We start from the raw sequence: 20,435 nt of genomic DNA, 5'->3' as shown, positions 1-20,435 counted from the left end.
CTAATGCAATGCTTCCAGCACCACTGAATGTTTTTTTGCAGATCATTAGATTCCGTATATATGCTCGATATAATTCTATAAATGCAAGGTTAGACTATACCATACATAAGACTATTCTAGAATATATAGGTTATACTAAGCAGTAAGCAGTGTCTCCAGCCCCACTTCCTGACAGATTGTATGTCTGCTTCACACAGGGTACAGTAAGTTGTCTTAATCTTTGCAATCAGAGTGTGTCTGTAGTGGGGTGTGAGGATGTCTGTCTGTCATGGAATTGATGTCTTTCAGAATGTTGCCTCCACAGGTGTAGGGTGTGGGGGGATGTAGGTAAGGAAGCAGTTGCTTGTCTGGTTTTGTGTATTTTTCTTTTATCGCACCTTGCACCCTGATGGTGGGGAGTGCGGCTCTGGTATGGGCGTGTTTCATTTCATATTCAAATCATATGAAGGTGTAAGGAGATGTGCTTTTTTATTTTTATTTTTTATAGGGTTTTATATAGCCAGAACTAGACCCGAGAAATAGGGTATCAGAGCGCTTTACATGAGCACCAATTTCGTTACAGATGGACACATTCATTTTTTGTTCGGCACGGGGAGATTACGTGATTTGCCCAGAATCACAGGATGTTGAGCATCGTTGCCGAGACTCGAACCCGGTTCCCCAGGTTCAAAGTCGACCCTCTAGCCGCTTGTGGTCACCTATTTCAGCTGGCATCATGCTGAGGTTTAGCACCAAACACTTGAGCTCCTGGCAGGGCCTGTTTCTTTGGTGCCTCATGCATCTATTAGCAGTCTTGGTCAGTCTAGCAACACATCTCACCTTTGTCCTGTATTTAAAGTTTTTGGATGATTCAGAGCTCACTCTTGGGGATTTTTCCATGAGTCTAACAAATGTATAACACCTGGTTTCTCTTTTCTTTCCCTGACCCTTTGTGTACGTATAGCTTCTAAGGAGAATCCCAAAGACCCAGATCCGGAGAAGGTGATTGACCTCATCGGAAACCTTCTGAAGAGTTCCAAAGACTCCCAGCCAGGGGGGCTCAAGACATCTAGGGTGGGATGGGCAGGCTACGTGGAGGAGGTAAAGACTCCAACAGGACGGCTCAAGACAACTGTGGGAAGTATGAAGGCCAGTCGCGAGCATCTGAGGACCCACCCGGAGGATCTCAAGACCTCCGTGGCAGGTATGAAGGCCAGTCGCGAGCATCTGAGGACCCACCCGGAGGATCTCAAGACCTCCGTGGCAGGTATGAAGGCCAGCCTCGAGCATCGGCGACCACAGCTGGAGGGGCTTACCACATCCATGGGAGGTGATAAGACCAACCTGCCTCTCCAGAGGACACACTCTGAAAGACTCAAGTCATTGGTAGGAGCGTTGAAGACTCCTCTGGATCGTCCGAGAACCCAGCCTGAGGGGCTCAGGTCATCCGTGCCGGGCAGGAAGACCTCCCTGGAACAACTGAGGGCCACCCTGATAGGGATGAGGACCTCAGGAAGGGGGTTCAAGACCCCACTGGTGCAGCAGCAGAACATTTCAGAAGAAACAAAGGCCTCTGTGGAAGGGAGGAAGGTTTATCTGGAGGGCCCTAACCAGACCACAGATGTTGCACTGCTGCTCGGTAAGTTCTTGTCCCTCATTTTGCAAAGTTAGAGATAAGGTGATCTCTCCTCCACAGGTATTTAGGTACCAGTCTAATATGGGTACGTTGCTTTCATGACTGTCTCTTCATGGTGGAGGTCCTGGAGAAGTGTCTCCGGTAAATAGGTCACTGGTGAAATGTATCTTAAGGTAAGTGACAACAGATGTCTCTGGTAACTTGTTTCTTGGATGATGTGTCTCTTACAGGTTGTTGTCTTAGGAGATCTATCTAGCTAGCTGTCTGTATCTATCCATCCATCTATCTATCTATCTATCTATCTATCTATCTATCTATCTATCTATCCATCCATCCTTCTATCCATCCATCCTTCTATCCATCCATCCATACATCCATCTAGCCTTCTATCTATCTATCTATCTATCTATCTATCTATCTATCTATCTATCCTTCTATCCATCAATCCTTCTATCTAGCCATCTATCTATCTATCTATCCTTCTATCCATCAATCCATCCATCCATCCATCCATCCATCTATCTATCTATCTATCCATCCATCCATCCTTCTATCCATCCATCCTTCTATCTAGCCATCTATCTATCCTTCTATCCATCAATCCATCCATCCATCCATCCATCCATCCATCCATCCATCTATCCTTCTATCTAGCCTTCTATCTATCTATCTATCTATCTATCTATCTATCTATCTATCCATCCTTCTATCCATCAATCCATCCATCCATCCATCCATCCATCCATCTATCCTTCTATCTAGCCTTCTATCTATCTATCTATCTATCTATCTATCTATCTATCTATCTATCTATCTATCTTTTTGTGCAATTGAATTATCTCTTATGTTCAATACATCAATAAAGAGATATTGATTCTAATCCAAATAATTTAAAAAAAAGGTTAGCTTTCTGTGATCATTTGTTTACCGGGTACCGTAGATTCAAGATAATATGGACTCAGGGAATCTTGATTGTTAATATGGACTCAGGGAATCTTGATTGTTAACATGGACTCAGAGGCTCTTGATTGTTAGCAGATACAGAAAAAGCTTTCGATTGGGTGGAATGGGGCTGTCTCTGAATTGCTTCCGAGAAACTTGGATTTAGCAGCGATTTTATTTAAAAACTTTCAAACTTTGTACAGCGACTCTTCCACAGATTTACATGTGAACCAGAAACAAGTGACATGACAGAGATGTCTCCTGGCATTTTTTTCCCCTTATTTGTCTAGCTATTAGCTATTAGGACTGGGCAAAAGGGAGCATTGAACAGATGTAGAATAAGGTGCATTTTTAATATGACAATTACACTTGTATCTCAAAATGATGAGGAGGGATCACTCTACTTACAAGCTAGCATTATTATTATGTTTACAATGGTGCCAGGGTCGACAAGAAAGATAGGAAAAGTCACATGAATTTGCAAGACAGAGAACCAGATGAAGGTGCGTCCACTGACACACATCTCATCACGTTTGCTGATAAGACATATTGGTGTTTTAATCTAACTTAATCACAAACAGTTTCGGGCTTGTCATTTCAAAAAGTAATTTACTCAGTTGACTAGAGATCTGAAAAGATGACGTTAGATATATGTGTCAATAAGTGAAATTGCGTTAATTTAACGAAAACCATGGGTCAGCAAGAGTTGTATGGCGAGCTATTTCTTTGAAAGTGGCTGGTATAGATGGTCAATCAAACCAAACAATCAGGATTTGGAGAGAGCATAGTGAGTCTAAAAACTGCTATAACCCACCTTTTTTGGGACACTTTTACAGGAACATTGATTACCTTGGAAAATGTGGTGTATCTCCGAAGTTAGGGAGGACGGGCACATCCTAGTATCAAGTGTTAGTAGCTAGGAATTTAGTTAATTTAAAAGGCTGCTTTTTGGAATTTATGGATTAGAATCTTCTCAAAGGCATTGCTTTCTCATTTTAATAGCAAAATTTAATATTTTGCTTCAAATAACCCAGATGATTTACTGGATTTGGTTCAAAAGTGTTATGGTCTATTTTCAAATCCGATATTTAAAATCTAAGGCATTCCATTTTCCAACTTGCATTTTTTTTTCACTCCTCCTTGGGAAAATACCTTATTTCATGTTATTTCTAGGTTTAAATAAGGGGAAATATTTTAGGTGGAATCCCGAACTTTATATGATGTGATGTTAAACGGACACTACTTTTAGAGGATTTTAGTTATTTAATCAAAACATTTTTGAACTTTGCCATTTTTTGGCTTATTGTGGGCTACTGGTAATAATTGAAAATTAAGTGAAGAAAAGTTTCAATTCTTGATTAGATTTCTTTTTGAATTATTAATTTATCTTTTGGCTACCTTAGCCCAAAATTCGGAATGTTTGTAAATGGAGACTTGGATTGTACAATGGTTAGAAAATGGATAGAAGAAACAGGAAATATAAAAGGATTCATAGTTTATTGTTGGCAGGTAAAACTTTATAGGCTGAATATTTTATTATCAACATGTTATATTATCCCATGTTCTACCCCATATCCAAATGTGTCATATAGAGTAAATATAAACCTTTTCAATGTCATCTGGCCACAGCCCTAATATATATTACAGATATGTGCTCCCTGGAGCAAAACGTTGTCTCAAATCTCATTAACTACCAATAGAGACGTAAAACTAAAGATTGGCTTTAATATGCTGGGCGCGCACATGGAAAGGGAGGCAGCTATTTCATTGGGAAGTATTATCAATTATCAAACGCATTTGCTAGATTCATTGTTAAATAGATAGAAGTTACTCACCCCCAAGTCTTTTTAATTAATTAATTAAAGTGGAGTTAACACAAAATGTACATTTTCTAATAGAATGATATGTTTTAAAAATAGTTGGAAATGCTTTCCATGAATGATAAATTGAAGCATTGTAAGGTTCTTTATTTCTCTGAGTCAGTTATACTGTTTCATTATGAATGGGTAAATGATTATTTCTGAAGCACTGAAAAATAATTCAAATATAGAAAGGTGTCCATGGCAAGATTTCTCTCAGGTGGACTCTCGGTGACATCGCGAGACACGAGGTTTGAGATAAGACTTGTTGCATGGGGTTTGGTGATGTTTGACTCTGTAGCAAACGTTTGGTGGGGCTATTTGAGTTACACACCACCTTCTGTAATACCCCTACTCCTGCAAGGTCCGCCCCTTACCAAGCCCACACAGGTTCAGCGGCCGGACCATGGACCGTGCCCTGATGTTAGTCATTCATCTCTTCTCAATGACTTTCACATCTCCTTTCCTTCAGTCAGTGTCAAGGCTACAGACGGACTACCCACACGGCAGCCCACCGCAGAGGCAATGACCACGCTCAATACTACCACGGCATCAGGTGCCACCCACCCACCGGAGATCCTGCCACCTGCACGCCTGGAGGGGGAGGTGAACGCGCCGCAGAAGAAGGATCCGGAAAACCTCAACGAGGCCGTCTCCTTAAGTAAGCTCTCATACCACTGCCCTCTACCACAGGCCATGAGGTCCACACTTGCGTCATCTTTGAAAGGGTCTGCCCAGCTTCAGAGTGACCGAACACAACCAGGCATCTTCTGCCTTATCGCTGAAGTACATATGTGCCCCAACAAAAGGGGCCCGGGGTCATTCACTACACACCTTGATGAGTCTGTTTCAAAATCCCTTAGTTTAAGACAGAGCCACAGAGCTGATGTCACACCCAGCCTCTCTTTCTCCATGTGAACCCTCAGGGCGTGTACATTTACAGATTTCCCCTGAAAACCTTGCGTAGTCCTTTATTTTAACACTCATGATTAGAAATTTAGCTACATTAATATACAATTTGATCTTCAGAATTTCAAATGTTCTGTTTGTGTTGCCAGGGCTGCCATACAAACCCAGTGGAAGTAAATTCTCATGATTAACCAGACATAAGGAGACATCTGTGCGCGGACACGTATCCTCCGGGGACCGGTATCCTCTGTGTGGGGACATATATCCTCTGTGTGGAGACAGGTGTCCTCTTTGTGGGGACAAGTATCCTCTCTGTGGGGACAGGTATTCTCTGTATGGGGATGGGTATCCTCTGTGTGGGGACAGGTATCCTCTGTGTGGGGACAGGTATCTTCTTTGTGGGGACAGATATCTTCTGTGTGGGGTCAAGTATCTTCTTTGTGGGGACAGGTATACTCTATGTGGGGACAGGTATCCTGTGGTTGGGAACAGGTATCCTCTGTGTGGGGACAGGTATCCTCTTTGTGGGGACAGGTATCTTCTGTGTGGGGACAGGTGTCTTCATTGTGGGGACAGGTAACCTCTGTGTGGGGACAGGTATCTTCTTTGTGGGGACAGGTATCCTCTGTATGGGGACAGGTATCCTCTTTGTGGGGACAGGTATCCTCTGTGTGGGGACAGGTATCCTCTTTGTGGGGACAGGTATCCTCTGTGTGGGGATAGGTATCTTCTTTTTGGGGACGGGTATCCTCTGTGTGGGGACAGGTATCCTCTGTGTGGGGACAGGTATCTTCTTTGTGGGGACAGGTATCCTCTGTGTAGGGACAGCTATCTTCTGTGTGGGGACAGGTATCCTCTGTGTGGAGACAGGTGTCCTCTTTGTGGGGACAAGTATCCTCTCTGTGGGCACAGGTATTCTCTGTATGGGGATGGGTATCCTCTGTGTGGGGACAGGTATCCTCTGTGTGGCGACAGGTATCTTCTTTGTGGGGACAGATATCTTCTGTGTGGGGTCAAGTATCTTCTTTGTGGGGACAGGTATACTCTATGTGGGGACAGGTATCCTGTGGTTGGGAACAGGTATCCTCTGTGTGGGGACAGGTATCATCTTTGTGGGGACAGGTATCTTCTGTGTGGGGACAGGTGTCTTCATTGTGGGGACAGGTAACCTCTGTGTGGGGACAGATATCTTCTTTGTGGGGACAGGTATCCTCTGTGTGGGTACAGATATCCTCTTTGTGTGGACAGGTATCCTCTGTGTGGGGACAGGTATCCTCTGTGTGGGGACAGGTATCTTCTTTTTGGGGACAGGTATCCTCTGTGTGGGGACAGGTATCCTCTGTGTGGGGACAGGTATCTTCTTTGTGGGGACAGGTATCCTCTGTGTGGGGACAGCTATCTTCTGTGTGGGGACAGGTATCCTCTGTGTGGGGATATTTATCCTCTGTGTGGGGACAGGTATCTTCTTTGTGGGGACAGGTATCTTCTTTGTGGGGACAGGTATCCTCTTTGTGTGGACAGGTATCCTCTTTGTGCGGACTGGTATCCTCTGTGTGGGGACAGGTATCTTCTTTTTGGGGACAGATATCCTCATAGAGTCCAGTTCACGTGGGTACTGGCAGCAGGTTTTATTTCCAGCGTTATGGACGCCGTAGAGCGGCAGCGTTCATTACTGTTCTGGTACTGACTGCATTTCCGGCCAGGGGGCGTTTTATGGGTCCTTTGCATCCAGTGAGTAGGGCATCCTTTGGGGGGCGGCTGACCTGCATGAGCTGGAGGCAGAGACCCTCATATAATGAGGGTGGTCGTGGCCTGCTACCCCGGGCTGCAGCCACTGAAGGCCCGGCGAGGAGGTGGCCGTGAGTAAGGGGAACCTTCCACAGCATGAGCTCTGGGAGGATGTGGCACAGCTGACAGAGTTGCAGACACCGGAGCTAGGGATCCGGGTTCAAGGCTCGGCGTCATCTCCACAACTTGTGATTCCGGGATAATCACTTAGGGGCAGATTTATAATAGAATGGTGGACAGAGTGTGGCGTTAAGCCAAAATTGTTAGCACCGCGCTCCGCAATTCTGAAAACAGAGGGATGTGCTGTCTTTACAATGATACGGCACACCCCTGTGTTTGCGCTGGTGCTAAATTCAGCTGCCTAGCCCCAACGTATGCACCCTTGAACCGTAGTGCAAGGGTGCCTGCATTGCAGGAAACGATGGTTTATGAGCAGGTCAGTGTCCCTTCCTGCTCATAAACAATCACTAAGGTGATTTGCAACTCCCATGTGTGCTGCATTGTAAAGTTGCAAATCATACTTTTTTAAAGATTGTTTATGGCAGGGAGGGACACTTTCCTGCCCACAAAAAAATAATTCATGGCGATTTGCTGTTTTTATGTGTGCTGAAACAGCAAATACCAGGGGAAGAGCAGGTTTTCCCTGGTCTTAACTTACCCCCTGCCCCATATTTACGCTACCCTTGTAATGGGGCAGCGTCAAAATCAATGGTTGTTGCGGCGGAACGCCCACCGCAACACTCATTGCCCGCCCCTTTCACGCTAACTGCTTACAGCAATGGGTTGTGCGGTGGGTGTTTAACGTTAAGTGGTAAAACACTGCCATGTTTGACAATGAGGCGGAACGTTCGCAGGAAGTGACGTAATGGGCCACTGCCAGCCTGAATGCTCAGTGTGTGGAATTCCAGTCTTTACAGGAAACGCAGCCCTGAAGTTGAAACGTAACAGTGTAAAAATAATGAACAGAATCACACAACATGGACATTTGGCTATTTCTGGAGGTAAAACGCAGGCCCTCCGTAGGTCACCAGGGGGCACTGTGCACAATGGTTACACACCTATGACTTTACAGGCAGGTATGACACAACTAGTGAACAGTGATGTTAGGGCACCTGGATATAGAGGTGTTTGTCCTGAATATTGTAACTCAAGCTGCAGAAAGTAGTATGGGCTCTGAGCGCCCCTCAAACCCAGGCGCTTGGGAGGTCTCAAAGTAGGGTCTGAAGGTGGTGCTAGAGAAAAGTACCAATGGAACTGCGCGCCATGCACCCAGGTGTGCTAACAGGTACCATTTGGCCTCCGTCTCACCCTCGTCTGTCCTCTCTCTTGCAGCGCTGGTGGTGATTTGTACGATGACGGGGATCTCAGGGCTGCTGGTGGCGGGGCTTTGCTGGTACAGGTAGGTCCCCTGCTCACCTTGCAATACTCTGGACCACCGTCCATCCCTTCCAGTGACACCAGGGCAGGCCTTTGGTAATGTGCTTCAAGCTACTGTCATCACTTGATTCCCTTCTCTCCTTTCTCTCAACCACTCAGTGTGTTTGTTTGTTCTCATTGTCGAAGGAGCTATCTCTGGAGCATTCCATTTCATTGGCAGAGCGGGGAGATATGTGTATTCCTCTTTGTTCCCATGGACGAAGGAGCCATCTCTGGATTATTCCATTTCATTGGTAAAGTGGGGAGATGTGTATTCCTCTTTGTTCCCATGGACGAAGGAGCCATCTCTGGATCATTCCATTTCATTGGTAGAGTGGGGAGATGTGTGTATTCCTCTTTGTTCCCATGGACGAAGGAGCCATCTCTGGATCATTCCATTTCATTGGTAGAGTGGGGAGATGTGTGTATTCCTCTTTGTTCCCATGGACGAAGGAGCCATCTCTGGATTATTCCATTTCATTGGTAGAGTGGGGAGATGTGTATTCCTCTTTGTTCCCATGGACGAAGGAGCCATCTCTGGATCATTCCATTTCATTGGTAGAGTGGGGAGATGTGTGTATTCCTCTTTGTTCCCATGAACGAAGGAGCCATCTCTGGATCATTCCATTTCATTGGTAGAGTGGGGAGATGTGTGTATTCCTCTTTGTTCCCATGGACGAAGGAGCCATCTCTGGATCATTCCATTTCATTGGTAGAGTGGGGAGATGTGTGTATTCCTCTTTGTTCCCATGGACGAAGGAGCCATCTCTGGATTATTCCATTTCATTGGTAGAGTGGGGAGATGTGTATTCCTCTTTGTTCCCATGGACGAAGGAGCCATCTCTGGATCATTCCATTTCATTGGTAGAGTGGGGAGATGTGTGTATTCCTCTTTGTTCCCATGTGCGATGGACAGGTGTGCGTGGTGAAGGAAGGCGTGATTATGTCATACAACCGAGTAAAAGTTGTCTTACCTCGATCTGTCAAACTCTAAATCAGCCCCTATGTGTCAAAACTGTTCTCAACTCGTGTTCCCACCATTGACAAAGCTTTGCCTGCTCTTTCGTCCAGGTTACAGAAAGAGGTGCGGCTGGCACAGAAGATGGCATACACAGCTTACCGTGGGAGCCAACGGTACCCAGGGAAGCAGGTAAGTGATAGACACAGCCGGAACATTGTGTTGGAACATTCCTTCAGACACACAGGGCAGTGTTACCTGTGACAGCACTTGATACACAAAGAGCGTTGTTAGTTGTGGCAACTTTTCAGATACATCGACACTGTTAGTTGTGGCAATGGTTCAGACACTGTTGGGTGAAGCCCCTGTTCAGACACAGGGGGTGAAATTTGAAGTTTGAAGTTTAAAAGTTCTTAATAGAGCGCACTGTGACCAAGCGGCTTCCTGGTGCCGGCAGTTGTGTTTACGGTGAGACAAAAAGGGTGTTTTTTTGTAATTCCATGCAAATTATTGAATGGTATTAGGCTACATAAACCTGGAAAAGTCCAGGTTCAACCACCTTAACAATTAGAGACAGGCGACCTAGAAGACTGTAACCCACAATGCCCTGCGCGGTACACCAGTAAGGTGAGCTTTGGGCAGCGATCAGTCCTGTGAGACTTGCAGGATTATCTGTGGTTAGCGAGCTCCAAATCTTTCACCAAGATTGGACACACAAGAACCCGCACGATGGATGTTTGTTAAAACTTTATTAAACTCAACGACCTAATCATGTGCAGATAATTTGCATAGATAGATGTAAGTATGAAAACAAACAAAATAGTGGCAATAAATGCAGAATATTAAAAAGGAATTTCAACATTGTGAGGGTATTTCATATGTTCATTGACTTGAAAGGGAATCAGTCTCTGTTTCACTTCCTAGCCCTTAGCTAAGATGTCTTAGCACAAGATGGCCCTTCGGAGTTTCCTGAGGTGACTCCAGCCCACGTACCTCAACCAAGCAAGAGCTGTGCTGTTCTCGCCTTCAATAAGGCCGCTTTCAGTCTCTGCATTCTAGACTCTGAGAAGCCCATGGCCTATGGCCTTTGCAGAGGATGTTTACATCACCAGCTTACACAAACCCAGGCTCCTTGGAAGGCAAAGATTCCTCTCTGCCTAATACATGGATGCGCCAAGATTCACATTGAGGCGCGGAGTGCACCATTAGTTGTGGCACGGTTCGGACACTGTGGGCACTGTTAGTGTGACAGCTCTTCAGAACAGTGGGCACTTGGCTGGCACAGCAGTTCAGGCACAGAGGGCACGGTTAGTTGTGGCACTGTTCAGGCGCAGAGGGCACGGTTAGTGTGCCAGGTCTACGGGCATCGTTTCCATAGGAAAAAATGATACTGGCCCAGGGCTTAGATTTCATGACTGCATGCTGGCGGTCCATGATTGGATGGACAGTAACTGCCTTAAATTGAACGCAGGAAAAACAGAAGTCCTACTTTTTGGACCCCAATCGTCTCTTTGGGGTCCATCCGCATGGCCAGCTGTCATGGGTCCCACCCACCCTCCAGTGGAAAAGGCTCACAACCTGGGAGTGATGATTGATAAAAAACTTAACTTCACAGATCAGGTAAATAAGCTCACTTCATCCACGTTTCACACCCTTAGAATCATTTTAAAGGTTCGGCCTCTTATACCTGCCAAATTGCAAAAGACGTCAGTCACCTCTCTAATTCTATCTAAAATAGACCATTGCAAGAGTCTGCTTCTGACCACTCACAAGTACAATATTAATAAACTCCAGGTCCTGCAAAGCGCCGCTGCTGGGCTGTATTTAAAGATTCACACATTTCACTCGATGTCTCAAGACATTAAACATGGCATTGGCTTCCTATTGAACAGTGAAGCGTCTTTAAGGTGTTCTGTCTCGTTTATAAAGCATTCCATAAACTCGGTCCTGACTCTTTGAACCAGAGCTGTACACGGGATCTCCCTGTCAGAAATCTTCGCTCAGTAAATGCGAGATTAGCGGCACTTCCAAGATTCAGACAAGTACGACGGGGCGGAAAGAGCACTGAGCTCAGGGCCGGACTGGGAACAGAAACCAGCCCTGGCAAACTGCTCAGCCGCCCCCCCCATGGGGTGAGGGGGAGTGAGGCTGAGCAGTTTGTGAGGGCCGGTTTCGGATGATTTTGTTACAGGGGGGCGATACTGCTGGCCCCGGTAACAAAAACGGCCCCCCAGGGAAACGCCCGGTGCCCGCGATGGCCAGTGCGGCCGGATTGTGCTGGCAGCATCCAAAGCATGGAACGGACTGCCCCTCTGCATGAAACCAGCCCCAGCCTCCTTGCCTCAGGGAAGTTGCAATTGCAAAGACCTGGTTGTTCAGGTTTTTGCGGTTCTGTGACACTATTGAGCTGGAACTGAATAGCTCTTATAAACCTCTGGGCAGTAACGCGCTCTACAAATCCCGCTAACATAACATAGTGGGCACTATTGATTGGCAGAGCACTTCAGGGGTGGAGGGCACTGTTAGTTGTGGCATTGTTCAAACTCAGAGGGTACGGTTGGCTGGCACAGTGGTTCCGACACAGAGGGTACGGTTGGCTGGCACAGTGGTTCCGACACAGAGGGTACGGTTGGCTGGCACATTGGTTCCGACACAGAGGGTACGGTTGGCTGGCACATTGGTTCCGACACAGAGGGTACGGTTGGCTGGCACATTGGTTCCGACACAGAGGGTACGGTTGGCTGGCACATTGGTTCCGACACAGAGGGTACGGTTGGCTGACACATTGGTTCCGACACAGAGGGTACGGTTGGCTGGCACAGTGGTTCCGACACAGAGGGTACGGTTGGCTGGCACAGTGGTTCCGACACAGAGGGTACGGTTGGCTGGCACAGTGGTTCCGACACAGAGGGTACGCACAGTGGTTCCGACACAGAGGGTACGGTTGGCTGGCACAGTGGTTCCGGCACAGAGGGTACGGTTGGCTGGCACAGTGGTTCCGGCACAGAGGGTACGGTTGGCTGGCACAGTGGTTCCGGCACAGAGGGTACGGTTGGCTGGCACAGTGGTTCCGACACAGAGGGTACGGTTGGCTGGCACAGTGGTTCCGACACAGAGGGTACGGTTGGCTGGCACAGTGGTTCCGACACAGAGGGTACGGTTGGCTGGCACAGTGGTTCCGGCACAGAGGGTACGGTTGGCTGGCACAGTGGTTCCGACACAGAGGGTACGGTTGGCTGGCACAGTGGTTCCGACACAGAGGGTACGGTTGGCTGGCACAGTGGTTCCGACACAGAGGGTACGGTTGGCTGGCACAGTGGTTTCGACACAGAGGGTACGGTTGGCTGGCACAGTGGTTCCGACACAGAGGGTACGGTTGGCTGGCACAGTGGTTCCGACACGGAGGGTACGGTTGGCTGGCACAGTGGTTCCGGCACAGGGGCCGCTCTTGTTGTGCCAGATCTTGAGCGATGAGGGCTCTGTTAGTGGGAGCTGTTGCTCTGGTGCAGGGAGCTGCACCATGAGACATATTCCTTTATGTTTTAGTTATGCATGCATGATTCCTTACTTCCTAAGTAGGTCACAGAAGTCTAATTCATTTTTTTGCTTTGATATCTCTTGCCTCTAACCTGTTTTCCTCTCCCTTGCTCTCTCTCACTTTCTTTCTCTGTCTCTTTGACAACTTCTCTTATGGTTGCTCTCTTTATTTCTCACTTCCCACTGCTTTCTGTTTTTCTCTCTTTCTCTACTTTTCTCTGTCTCTTGGTCTCTGTCTACCTCTACCTTCCTTGCTGTGCTGTCTGGTCTACCTTGCTTCCCCTCTGTTTCTCTGCGCTCACTCTTTTCCCCATTTATTGCCACAATCTCTCCTTCCTCTTCCTCTCTAACTCCATCTTTTTTCTCAATCCACCTCATCTTTCTTTCTTTCTTTCATTCTTTCTTTCCCCTTCTCTCTCTCGCCCCTCGCCCTTCTCCCCATTCCTACCCCTATGTATCCTTCTACTGCCTTCTTCTGTGTTTGTCTGCTTGTCTCTCCTCCCTCTCTCTCTCTTGCTCCCCTCTGTCTCCTCCTGCCGCCTTCCTCTGTGTTTGTCTGCTTGTCTCTCCTCTCTCTCTCTCTCTTGCTCCCCTCTGTCTCCTCCTGCCGCCTTCCTCTGTGTTTGTCTGCTTGTCTCTCCTCCCTCTCTCTCTCTTGCTCCCCTCTGTCTCCTCCTGCCGCCTTCCTCTGTGTTTGTCTGCTTGTCTCTCCTCCCTTCCTCTCTCTCTCCCCTTCTCCTGCCTTCCTCTGTGTTTGTCTGCTTGTCTCTCCTCCCTTCCTCTCTCTCTTGCTCCCCTCTGTCTCCTCCTGCTACCTTTCTCTATGTTTGTCTGCCTGTCTCTCCTCTCTCTCTCTCTCTCTCTCTCCTTCTCCTACCTTTCTCTGTGTTTGTCTGCCTGTCTCTCCTCCCTTCCTCTCTCTCTCCCCTTCTCCTGCCTTCCTCTGTGTTTGTCTGCTTGTCTCTCCTCCCTTCCTCTCTCTCTTGCTCCCCTCTGTCTCCTCCTGCTACCTTTCTCTATGTTTGTCTGCCTGTCTCTCCTCTCTCTCTCTCGCTCCCCTCTGTCTCCTCCTGCCTCCTTCCTCTGTGTTTGTCTGCTTGTCTCTCCTCCCTCTCTCTCTCTTGCTCCCCTCTGTCTCCTCCTGCCGCCTTCCTCTGTGTTTGTCTGCCTGTCTCTCCTCCCTTCCTCTCTCTCTCCCCTTCTCCTGCCTTCCTCTGTGTTTGTCTGCTTGTCTCTCCTCCCTTCCTCTCTCTCTTGCTCCCCTCTGTCTCCTCCTGCTACCTTTCTCTATGTTTGTCTGCCTGTCTCTCCTCTCTCTCTCCCCTTCTCCTACCTTTCTCTGTGTTTGTCTGCCTGTCTCTCCTCCCTTCCTCTCTCTCTCCCCTTCTCCTGCCTTCCTCTGTGTTTGTCTGCTTGTCTCTCCTCCCTTCCTCTCTCTCTTGCTCCCCTCTGTCTCCTCCTGCTACCTTTCTCTATGTTTGTCTGCCTGTCTCTCCTCTCTCTCTCTCTCTCTCTCCCCTTCTCCTACCTTTCTCTGTGTTTGTCTGCCTGTCTCTCCTCCCTTCCTCTCTCTCTCCCCTTCTCCTGCCTTCCTCTGTGTTTGTCTGCTTGTCTCTCCTCCCTTCCTCTCTCTCTTGCTCCCCTCTGTCTCCTCCTGCTACCTTTCTCTATGTTTGTCTGCCTGTCTCTCCTCTCTCTCTCTCGCTCCCCTCTGTCTCCTCCTGCCTCCTTCCTCTGTGTTTGTCTGCTTGTCTCTCCTCCCTCTCTCTCTCTTGCTCCCCTCTGTCTCCTCCTGCCGCCTTCCTCTGTGTTTGTCTGCCTGTCTCTCCTCCCTTCCTCTCTCTCTCCCCTTCTCCTGCCTTCCTCTGTGTTTGTCTGCTTGTCTCTCCTCCCTTCCTCTCTCTCTTGCTCCCCTCTGTCTCCTCCTGCTACCTTTCTCTGTGTTTGTCTGCCTGTCTCTCCTCCCTTCCTCTCTCTCTCCCCTTCTCCTGCCTTCCTCTTTGTTTGTCTTTCTGTCTCTCTCCTTCTTTCCCTCTCTCTATGTCTCCGTCTCCTGCCCTCCTCCGTCCCTCCCTCTCTTCCTTTCCTTTCCTGTGTCTTTGTCTGTCTGTCTGTCCTTCCTCTCCTGCCCCTCTTCTCTCCAGCCCGGGGATGCCCGCCTGGCACAGTCGGTGCAGGTTCACCACTACCAGCATCAGAAGAAGCATCTACAGCACCAGGACGAGTGAGTGACGGGCTGGGGGTGACACGTTTCAATCACTTGTAACAGCCTTAATAAAACACATTACAGAGGCAGCGTGCGTGAGTCTGTAGGTAAATGATGTTGTGATGTGAATACCAGCGGAAGAGTCCCCTTCACCAATCCCCTTTCCAAAACAGTAATTCAGTGCCCTCAGTCTAATTTTGCTCAATTGCTAAAGGGCTGTTTCCCCACAAAAGAATGATGCAGCCTTCAAAAATGGTGGTGTAAATGTGGCATGTTCGTTTTCTAGGGAGTATTCCTTTCTACTTAAAAATATATTCTACTAGTCATAATGTGGTGTGTGGACACGTGTCGGCTTTTGGGGGCATATTTACATGTTCTGACGCATCTCTGCAAATCAGCAGGGATGCGCCTGAACAGATGCATCATGCAATCCTCTCCTTCCACCATCACAAATGCGCCGCATTTACAATGCGATTCAGAAAAGGGGGTGGTGATGAACAGAGTGTCTGAATTAAGCAGACCACTCTTACCCAGTCAAGAGATCAGGGCTGAATCCATCACCATTATTTAGCTCACTGCATCACCCCAGTTCAGAACCTGACTATATGCAAATTAGTCTGACCCAGTGCCTCATGGGAACAGGGCAGACCAAACTACCAAGCCAATTCTTCACCGGAAAGGAGACAAGCTTCCGGGGACCAGTTTCTGGCATTTCAGCCGTCGTCGGCCCGGCTTGCTTGAATCCTGGTGGTGCAGTGAGCAAGGGACTCATGTCTGAGTATACCCTGCCACACCTATAGTGGCCAAAAACGATTCAGAAAAGGGGGTGGTGATGAACAGAGTATCTGAATTAAACAGACCACTCTTACCCAGTCAAGAGATCGGGGTTGAATCCATCACCGTTATTTAGCTCACTGCATCACCCCAGTTCAGAACCTGACTATATGCAAATTAGTCTGACCCAGTGCCTCATGGGAACAGGGCAGACCAAACTACCAAGCCAATTCTTCACCGGAAAGGAGACAAGCTTCCGGGGACCGGTTTCTGGCATTTCAGCCGTCGTCGGCCCGGCTTGCTTGAATCCTGGTGGTGCAGTGAGCAAGGGACTCTTGTCTGAGTATACCCTGCCACACCTATAGTGGCCAAAAACGATTCAGAAAAGGGGGTGGTGATGAACAGAGTGTCTGAATTAAACAGACCACTCTTACCCAGTCAAGAGATCAGGGTTGAATCCATCACCGTTATTTAGCTCACTGCATCACCCCAGTTCAGAACCTGACTATATGCAAATTAGTCTGACCCAGTGCCTCATGGGAACAGGGCAGACCAAACTACCAAGCCAATTCTTCACCGGAAAGGAGACAAGCTTCCGGGGACCGGTTTATGGCATTTCAGCCATCGTCGGCCCGGCTTGCTTGAATCCTGGTGGTGCAGTGAGCAAGGGACTCATGTCTGAGTATACCCTGCCACACCTATAGTGGCCAAAAACGATTCAGAAAAGGGGTGGTGATGAACAGAGTGTCTGAATTAAGCAGACCACTCTTACCCAGTCAAGAGATCAGGGTTGAATCCATCACCGTTATTTAGCTCACTGCATCACCCCAGTTCAGAACCTGGCTATATGCAAATTAGTCTGACCCAGTGCCTCATGGGAACAGGGCAGACCAAACTACCAAGCCAATTCTTCACCGGAAAGGAGACAAGCTTCCGGGGACCGGTTTCTGGCATTTCAGCCGTCGTCGGCCCGGCTTGCTTGAATCCTGGTGGTGCAGTGAGCAAGGAACTCATGTCTGAGTATACCCTGCCACACCTATAGTGGCCAAAAACGATTCAGAAAAGGGGGCGGTGATGGACAGAGTATCTGAATTAAGCAGACCACTCTTACCCAGTCAAGAGATCAGGGCTGAATCCATCACCGTTATTTAGCTCACTGCATCACCCCAGTTCAGAACCTGGCTATATGCAAATTAGTCTGACCCAGTGCCTCATGGGAACAGGGCAGACCAAACTACCAAGCCAATTCTTCACCAGAAAGGAGACAAGCTTCCGGGGACCGGTTTCTGGCATTTCAGTCGTATATTTGCCTATAGCCAGGTTCTGAGCTGGGATGGTGCAGTGAGCTAAAAAAACGGTGATGGATCAAGCCCTGATCTCTTGACTGGGTATGAGTGTTCTGTTTATTTCAGATACTCTGTCCATCACCACCCCCTTTTCTGAATCGTTTTGTCCACCATAAGCGTGGAAGGGTATACTCAAATGTGAGTCCCTTGCTCATTGCACCATCAGGATTCAAGCAAGCCGGACCGAAGATGGCTGTAATGCCAGAAACCGGTCCCCGGAAGCTTGTTTCCTTCCCAGTATAAGAATTGGCTTGGTAGTTTGGTCTGCCCTGTTCCCATGATGCACTGGGCCAGGGACAGACTAATTTGCATATAGCCAGGTTCTGAGCTGGGATGGTGCAGTGAGCTAAAAAACGGTGATGGATCAAGCCCTGATCTCTTGACTGGGTATGAGTGTTCTGTTTAATTCAGATACTCTGTCCATCACCACCCCCTTTTCTGAATAGTTTTGTCAACCATAAGCGTGGAAGGGTATACTCAGATGTGAGTCCCTTGCTCATTGCACCATCAGGATTCAAGCAAGCCGGGCCGAAGACGGCTGTAATGCCAGAAACCGGTCCCCGGAAGCTTGTTTCCTTCCCAGTATAAGAACTGGCTTGGTAGTTTGGTCTGCCCTGTTCCCATGATGCACTGGGCCAGGGACAGACTCATTTGCATATAGCCAGGTTCTGAGCTGGGATGGTGCAGTGAGCTAAAAAACGGTGATGGATCAAGCCCTGATCTGCCTAGATGCGTCACGTTGTAAATAAGTCGCTACGTGGCGTATTATTTATGCCGCCGCTGCATCACAAAAGTGACACAACAGCAGCGTAAAAGTGTCGCAAGGGGCTTGTAAATCTGCCCCTTAGTGTTTAGTTCAACATCAGGGGCTGTACTCTCAGCCTCGTGGACTACCTAAGAACCTGGTGGTTTCCAAGAACAGTGTTGAACTTTCCAAACCCCGGGGACTTTAACCAACTCTTGCCTGTACTACGGCAACTCTCTTTATTCAGGTCCGCGCATCTCTCTCGGCACCTGAGGATCATGCGAAATTCAGCATCCGTCTTCATCTAGAATCTTCTCTCTTATGACGCTGCATCGTCTCAGCTTATAAACTTAAGGGAGAGGCTGTGGCGTAACAACCAGAGCTACCTAATTTGGAACTGAAGAACCGGGTACCCGTCTCAGCTTCGGCTCAACATCCTGTGATTCTGGAGAAATCACTCAGTGCATATCTATGAGCCCCTTGTGCCACTGAACCATAACTTTTTCTGATGCTCTGGCGGTGGAAACTACAAAATCATATTTATGAGGTCAAGTAAAGCCACTTTGCGTGGCTTTGCGTGGCCTCATAGACAGAGTAAGCAGGGTAAGGCAGCGCAAATTGCTGCGTTGCCTTACTCGGCGCTAGGGAGGTATTTCATAGAGGTTGCAGTGGTTGTTCTGACGCAACACTCATGGATTTTGGGGCATATGTAGGAAGGCGTTTGCGATTCGCAAACAGTCATTTGGTATGTAGGTGCCACATAGCAAAATAAGGAATCGCAAAAATTGCGATTCCTTATTTTGCTCAAGCATTTAAGGAAACGCAATTTTGCGATTCTTTAAATGCTATGTAGGGGTGCTTTTAAAATGCGATTTTGGCTTAAGGAATCGCAAAATGCCACCTACTCCAAGTAGATGGTATTTTGCGATTTCCTGTCAAAATGCATTTTTAAAAAAAATTTAAAGTGCCATGTGGCGCACAGACATGCCCTTAAAGGCATGTGTGTGCGCCACATGTACTTACAGGCACATTCCAGGGGTGCAACAGGTGTCCTTTGGACACCCCGGCACCCTTGGAATTGCGATTCTCAAATTGCGATTTTCTCATAGAAAATCGCAATTTGAGAATGTATCCCCATTCATTCCTATGGGCCTCTTGGCCCATAGGAATGAATGGGACACTCATTCCTTAATTGCGATTTGCAATTTGCTAATTGCTAATCGATTTTTTACCTACATTCCATTTTTCAATTCTCAAATAGCGATTCCTTAAAAATCGCTATTTGAGAATCGCAAAATGGAAATTACCTACATATGCCCCCTTGACTCTCGCCCAGATTTGCCAAGCCATGTGAACCTGGGGGATGCAGCAAAACCCTGCGCCTCCCTAGGGGAGGTACAACCAGAAGTCATAACTTTTGTTCTCCTTGTTTTAAATGGAAAGAGGAAAAAGGCTCCCAGGGTAGTTTTTGTGCAGGAAGGAGCCCCATCCATCCTGCACAAAGATAATCTTGCCGAGTACACAGGTACCCTTGCACCATGGTGCAACGGTGCCTGCGTTGGCACTAGGCTGCCAAAATAGCGCCAGAGCAGGGGGAAAGGCCAGCAATGCGCCGTATTGGATAAATAAAGTGCGTACTGCCCTTTCACTCTAACATAGTGCAGCTCAGAAAGGTGACCCGCTGCGCTGCATTTTTTTGCTCTGTAAATCCTGGATCGACCCCGTAAACTGAATGGGGCCCTGCAACAAACGCCGCTCCCCTGGGACATATGAGGACAGGATGTGACCTCACTGCCAGAGCTGCCGACTTTGGAGCTGGGGTACCAGGTTCGAGCCTCGGCGTCCCCGTGCCTACCAAAAATGAATGTGTCCTTGTGTAATATAACTGGTGCTCACGTAAAGCACTCCAGTACTTCCGGGTCGAGTTTGCGCTATATTAATCTACGCACCAAAAAAAATAATGTGTAACAGATTTGGAGATTTACTAAGGCCCGATGAGGGGGGGGGGGCATTCATTATTCCCGTTTCTCTGATGATGCCAAAAGATGGCGCCAGATGCTCAGAGTTTGCTGACCCGGGCGCAGTAGAAACTTCAGACCTACCTGGGTGTACTCATAGTATGCAAATATCGTATGTAAATGAGCTGGATTTGCTAGAACCTGATCCATAGGTGGGTGGTAACGGATGGTGTGCTCAGTGTAGGGGAGAGCGCATTGTGGGTTAGATGGAGCTTCAGCGCCCCCCGGTGGCGAGGATCTGTATGTGCAGCTGCTTCTGATGCCACACTCACCCTCACTCTGCAGCTTCTCTCTCGCCCCAGCCCCTCACCCTCACCCTCAC

General features: G+C 47.9%; 1 protein-coding gene across 1 annotated transcript in view; it reads left to right on the top strand.

Annotated features, from left to right (window-relative positions):
• Nucleotides 1-20,435, top strand: part of LOC147710136 (uncharacterized) — a 148,843-nt gene that overhangs the window by 97,635 nt on the left and 30,773 nt on the right. Inside the window, exons 3-7 of the mRNA XM_086920832.1 lie at nt 944-1,618; nt 4,889-5,077; nt 8,446-8,512; nt 9,601-9,679; nt 15,169-15,248. Of these exons, the coding sequence (XP_086776958.1) occupies nt 944-1,618; nt 4,889-5,077; nt 8,446-8,512; nt 9,601-9,679; nt 15,169-15,248 (1,090 nt within the window). The remainder of the gene's footprint in view (nt 1-943; nt 1,619-4,888; nt 5,078-8,445; nt 8,513-9,600; nt 9,680-15,168; nt 15,249-20,435) is intronic.

The sequence above is a fragment of the Lissotriton vulgaris genome, chromosome 5 (assembly GCF_964263255.1).
Source record: "Lissotriton vulgaris chromosome 5, aLisVul1.2, whole genome shotgun sequence".
In the NCBI taxonomy this organism is placed as follows: Eukaryota; Metazoa; Chordata; class Amphibia; order Caudata; family Salamandridae; genus Lissotriton; species Lissotriton vulgaris.
This window is presented reverse-complemented; position numbering and strand designations above follow the sequence as displayed.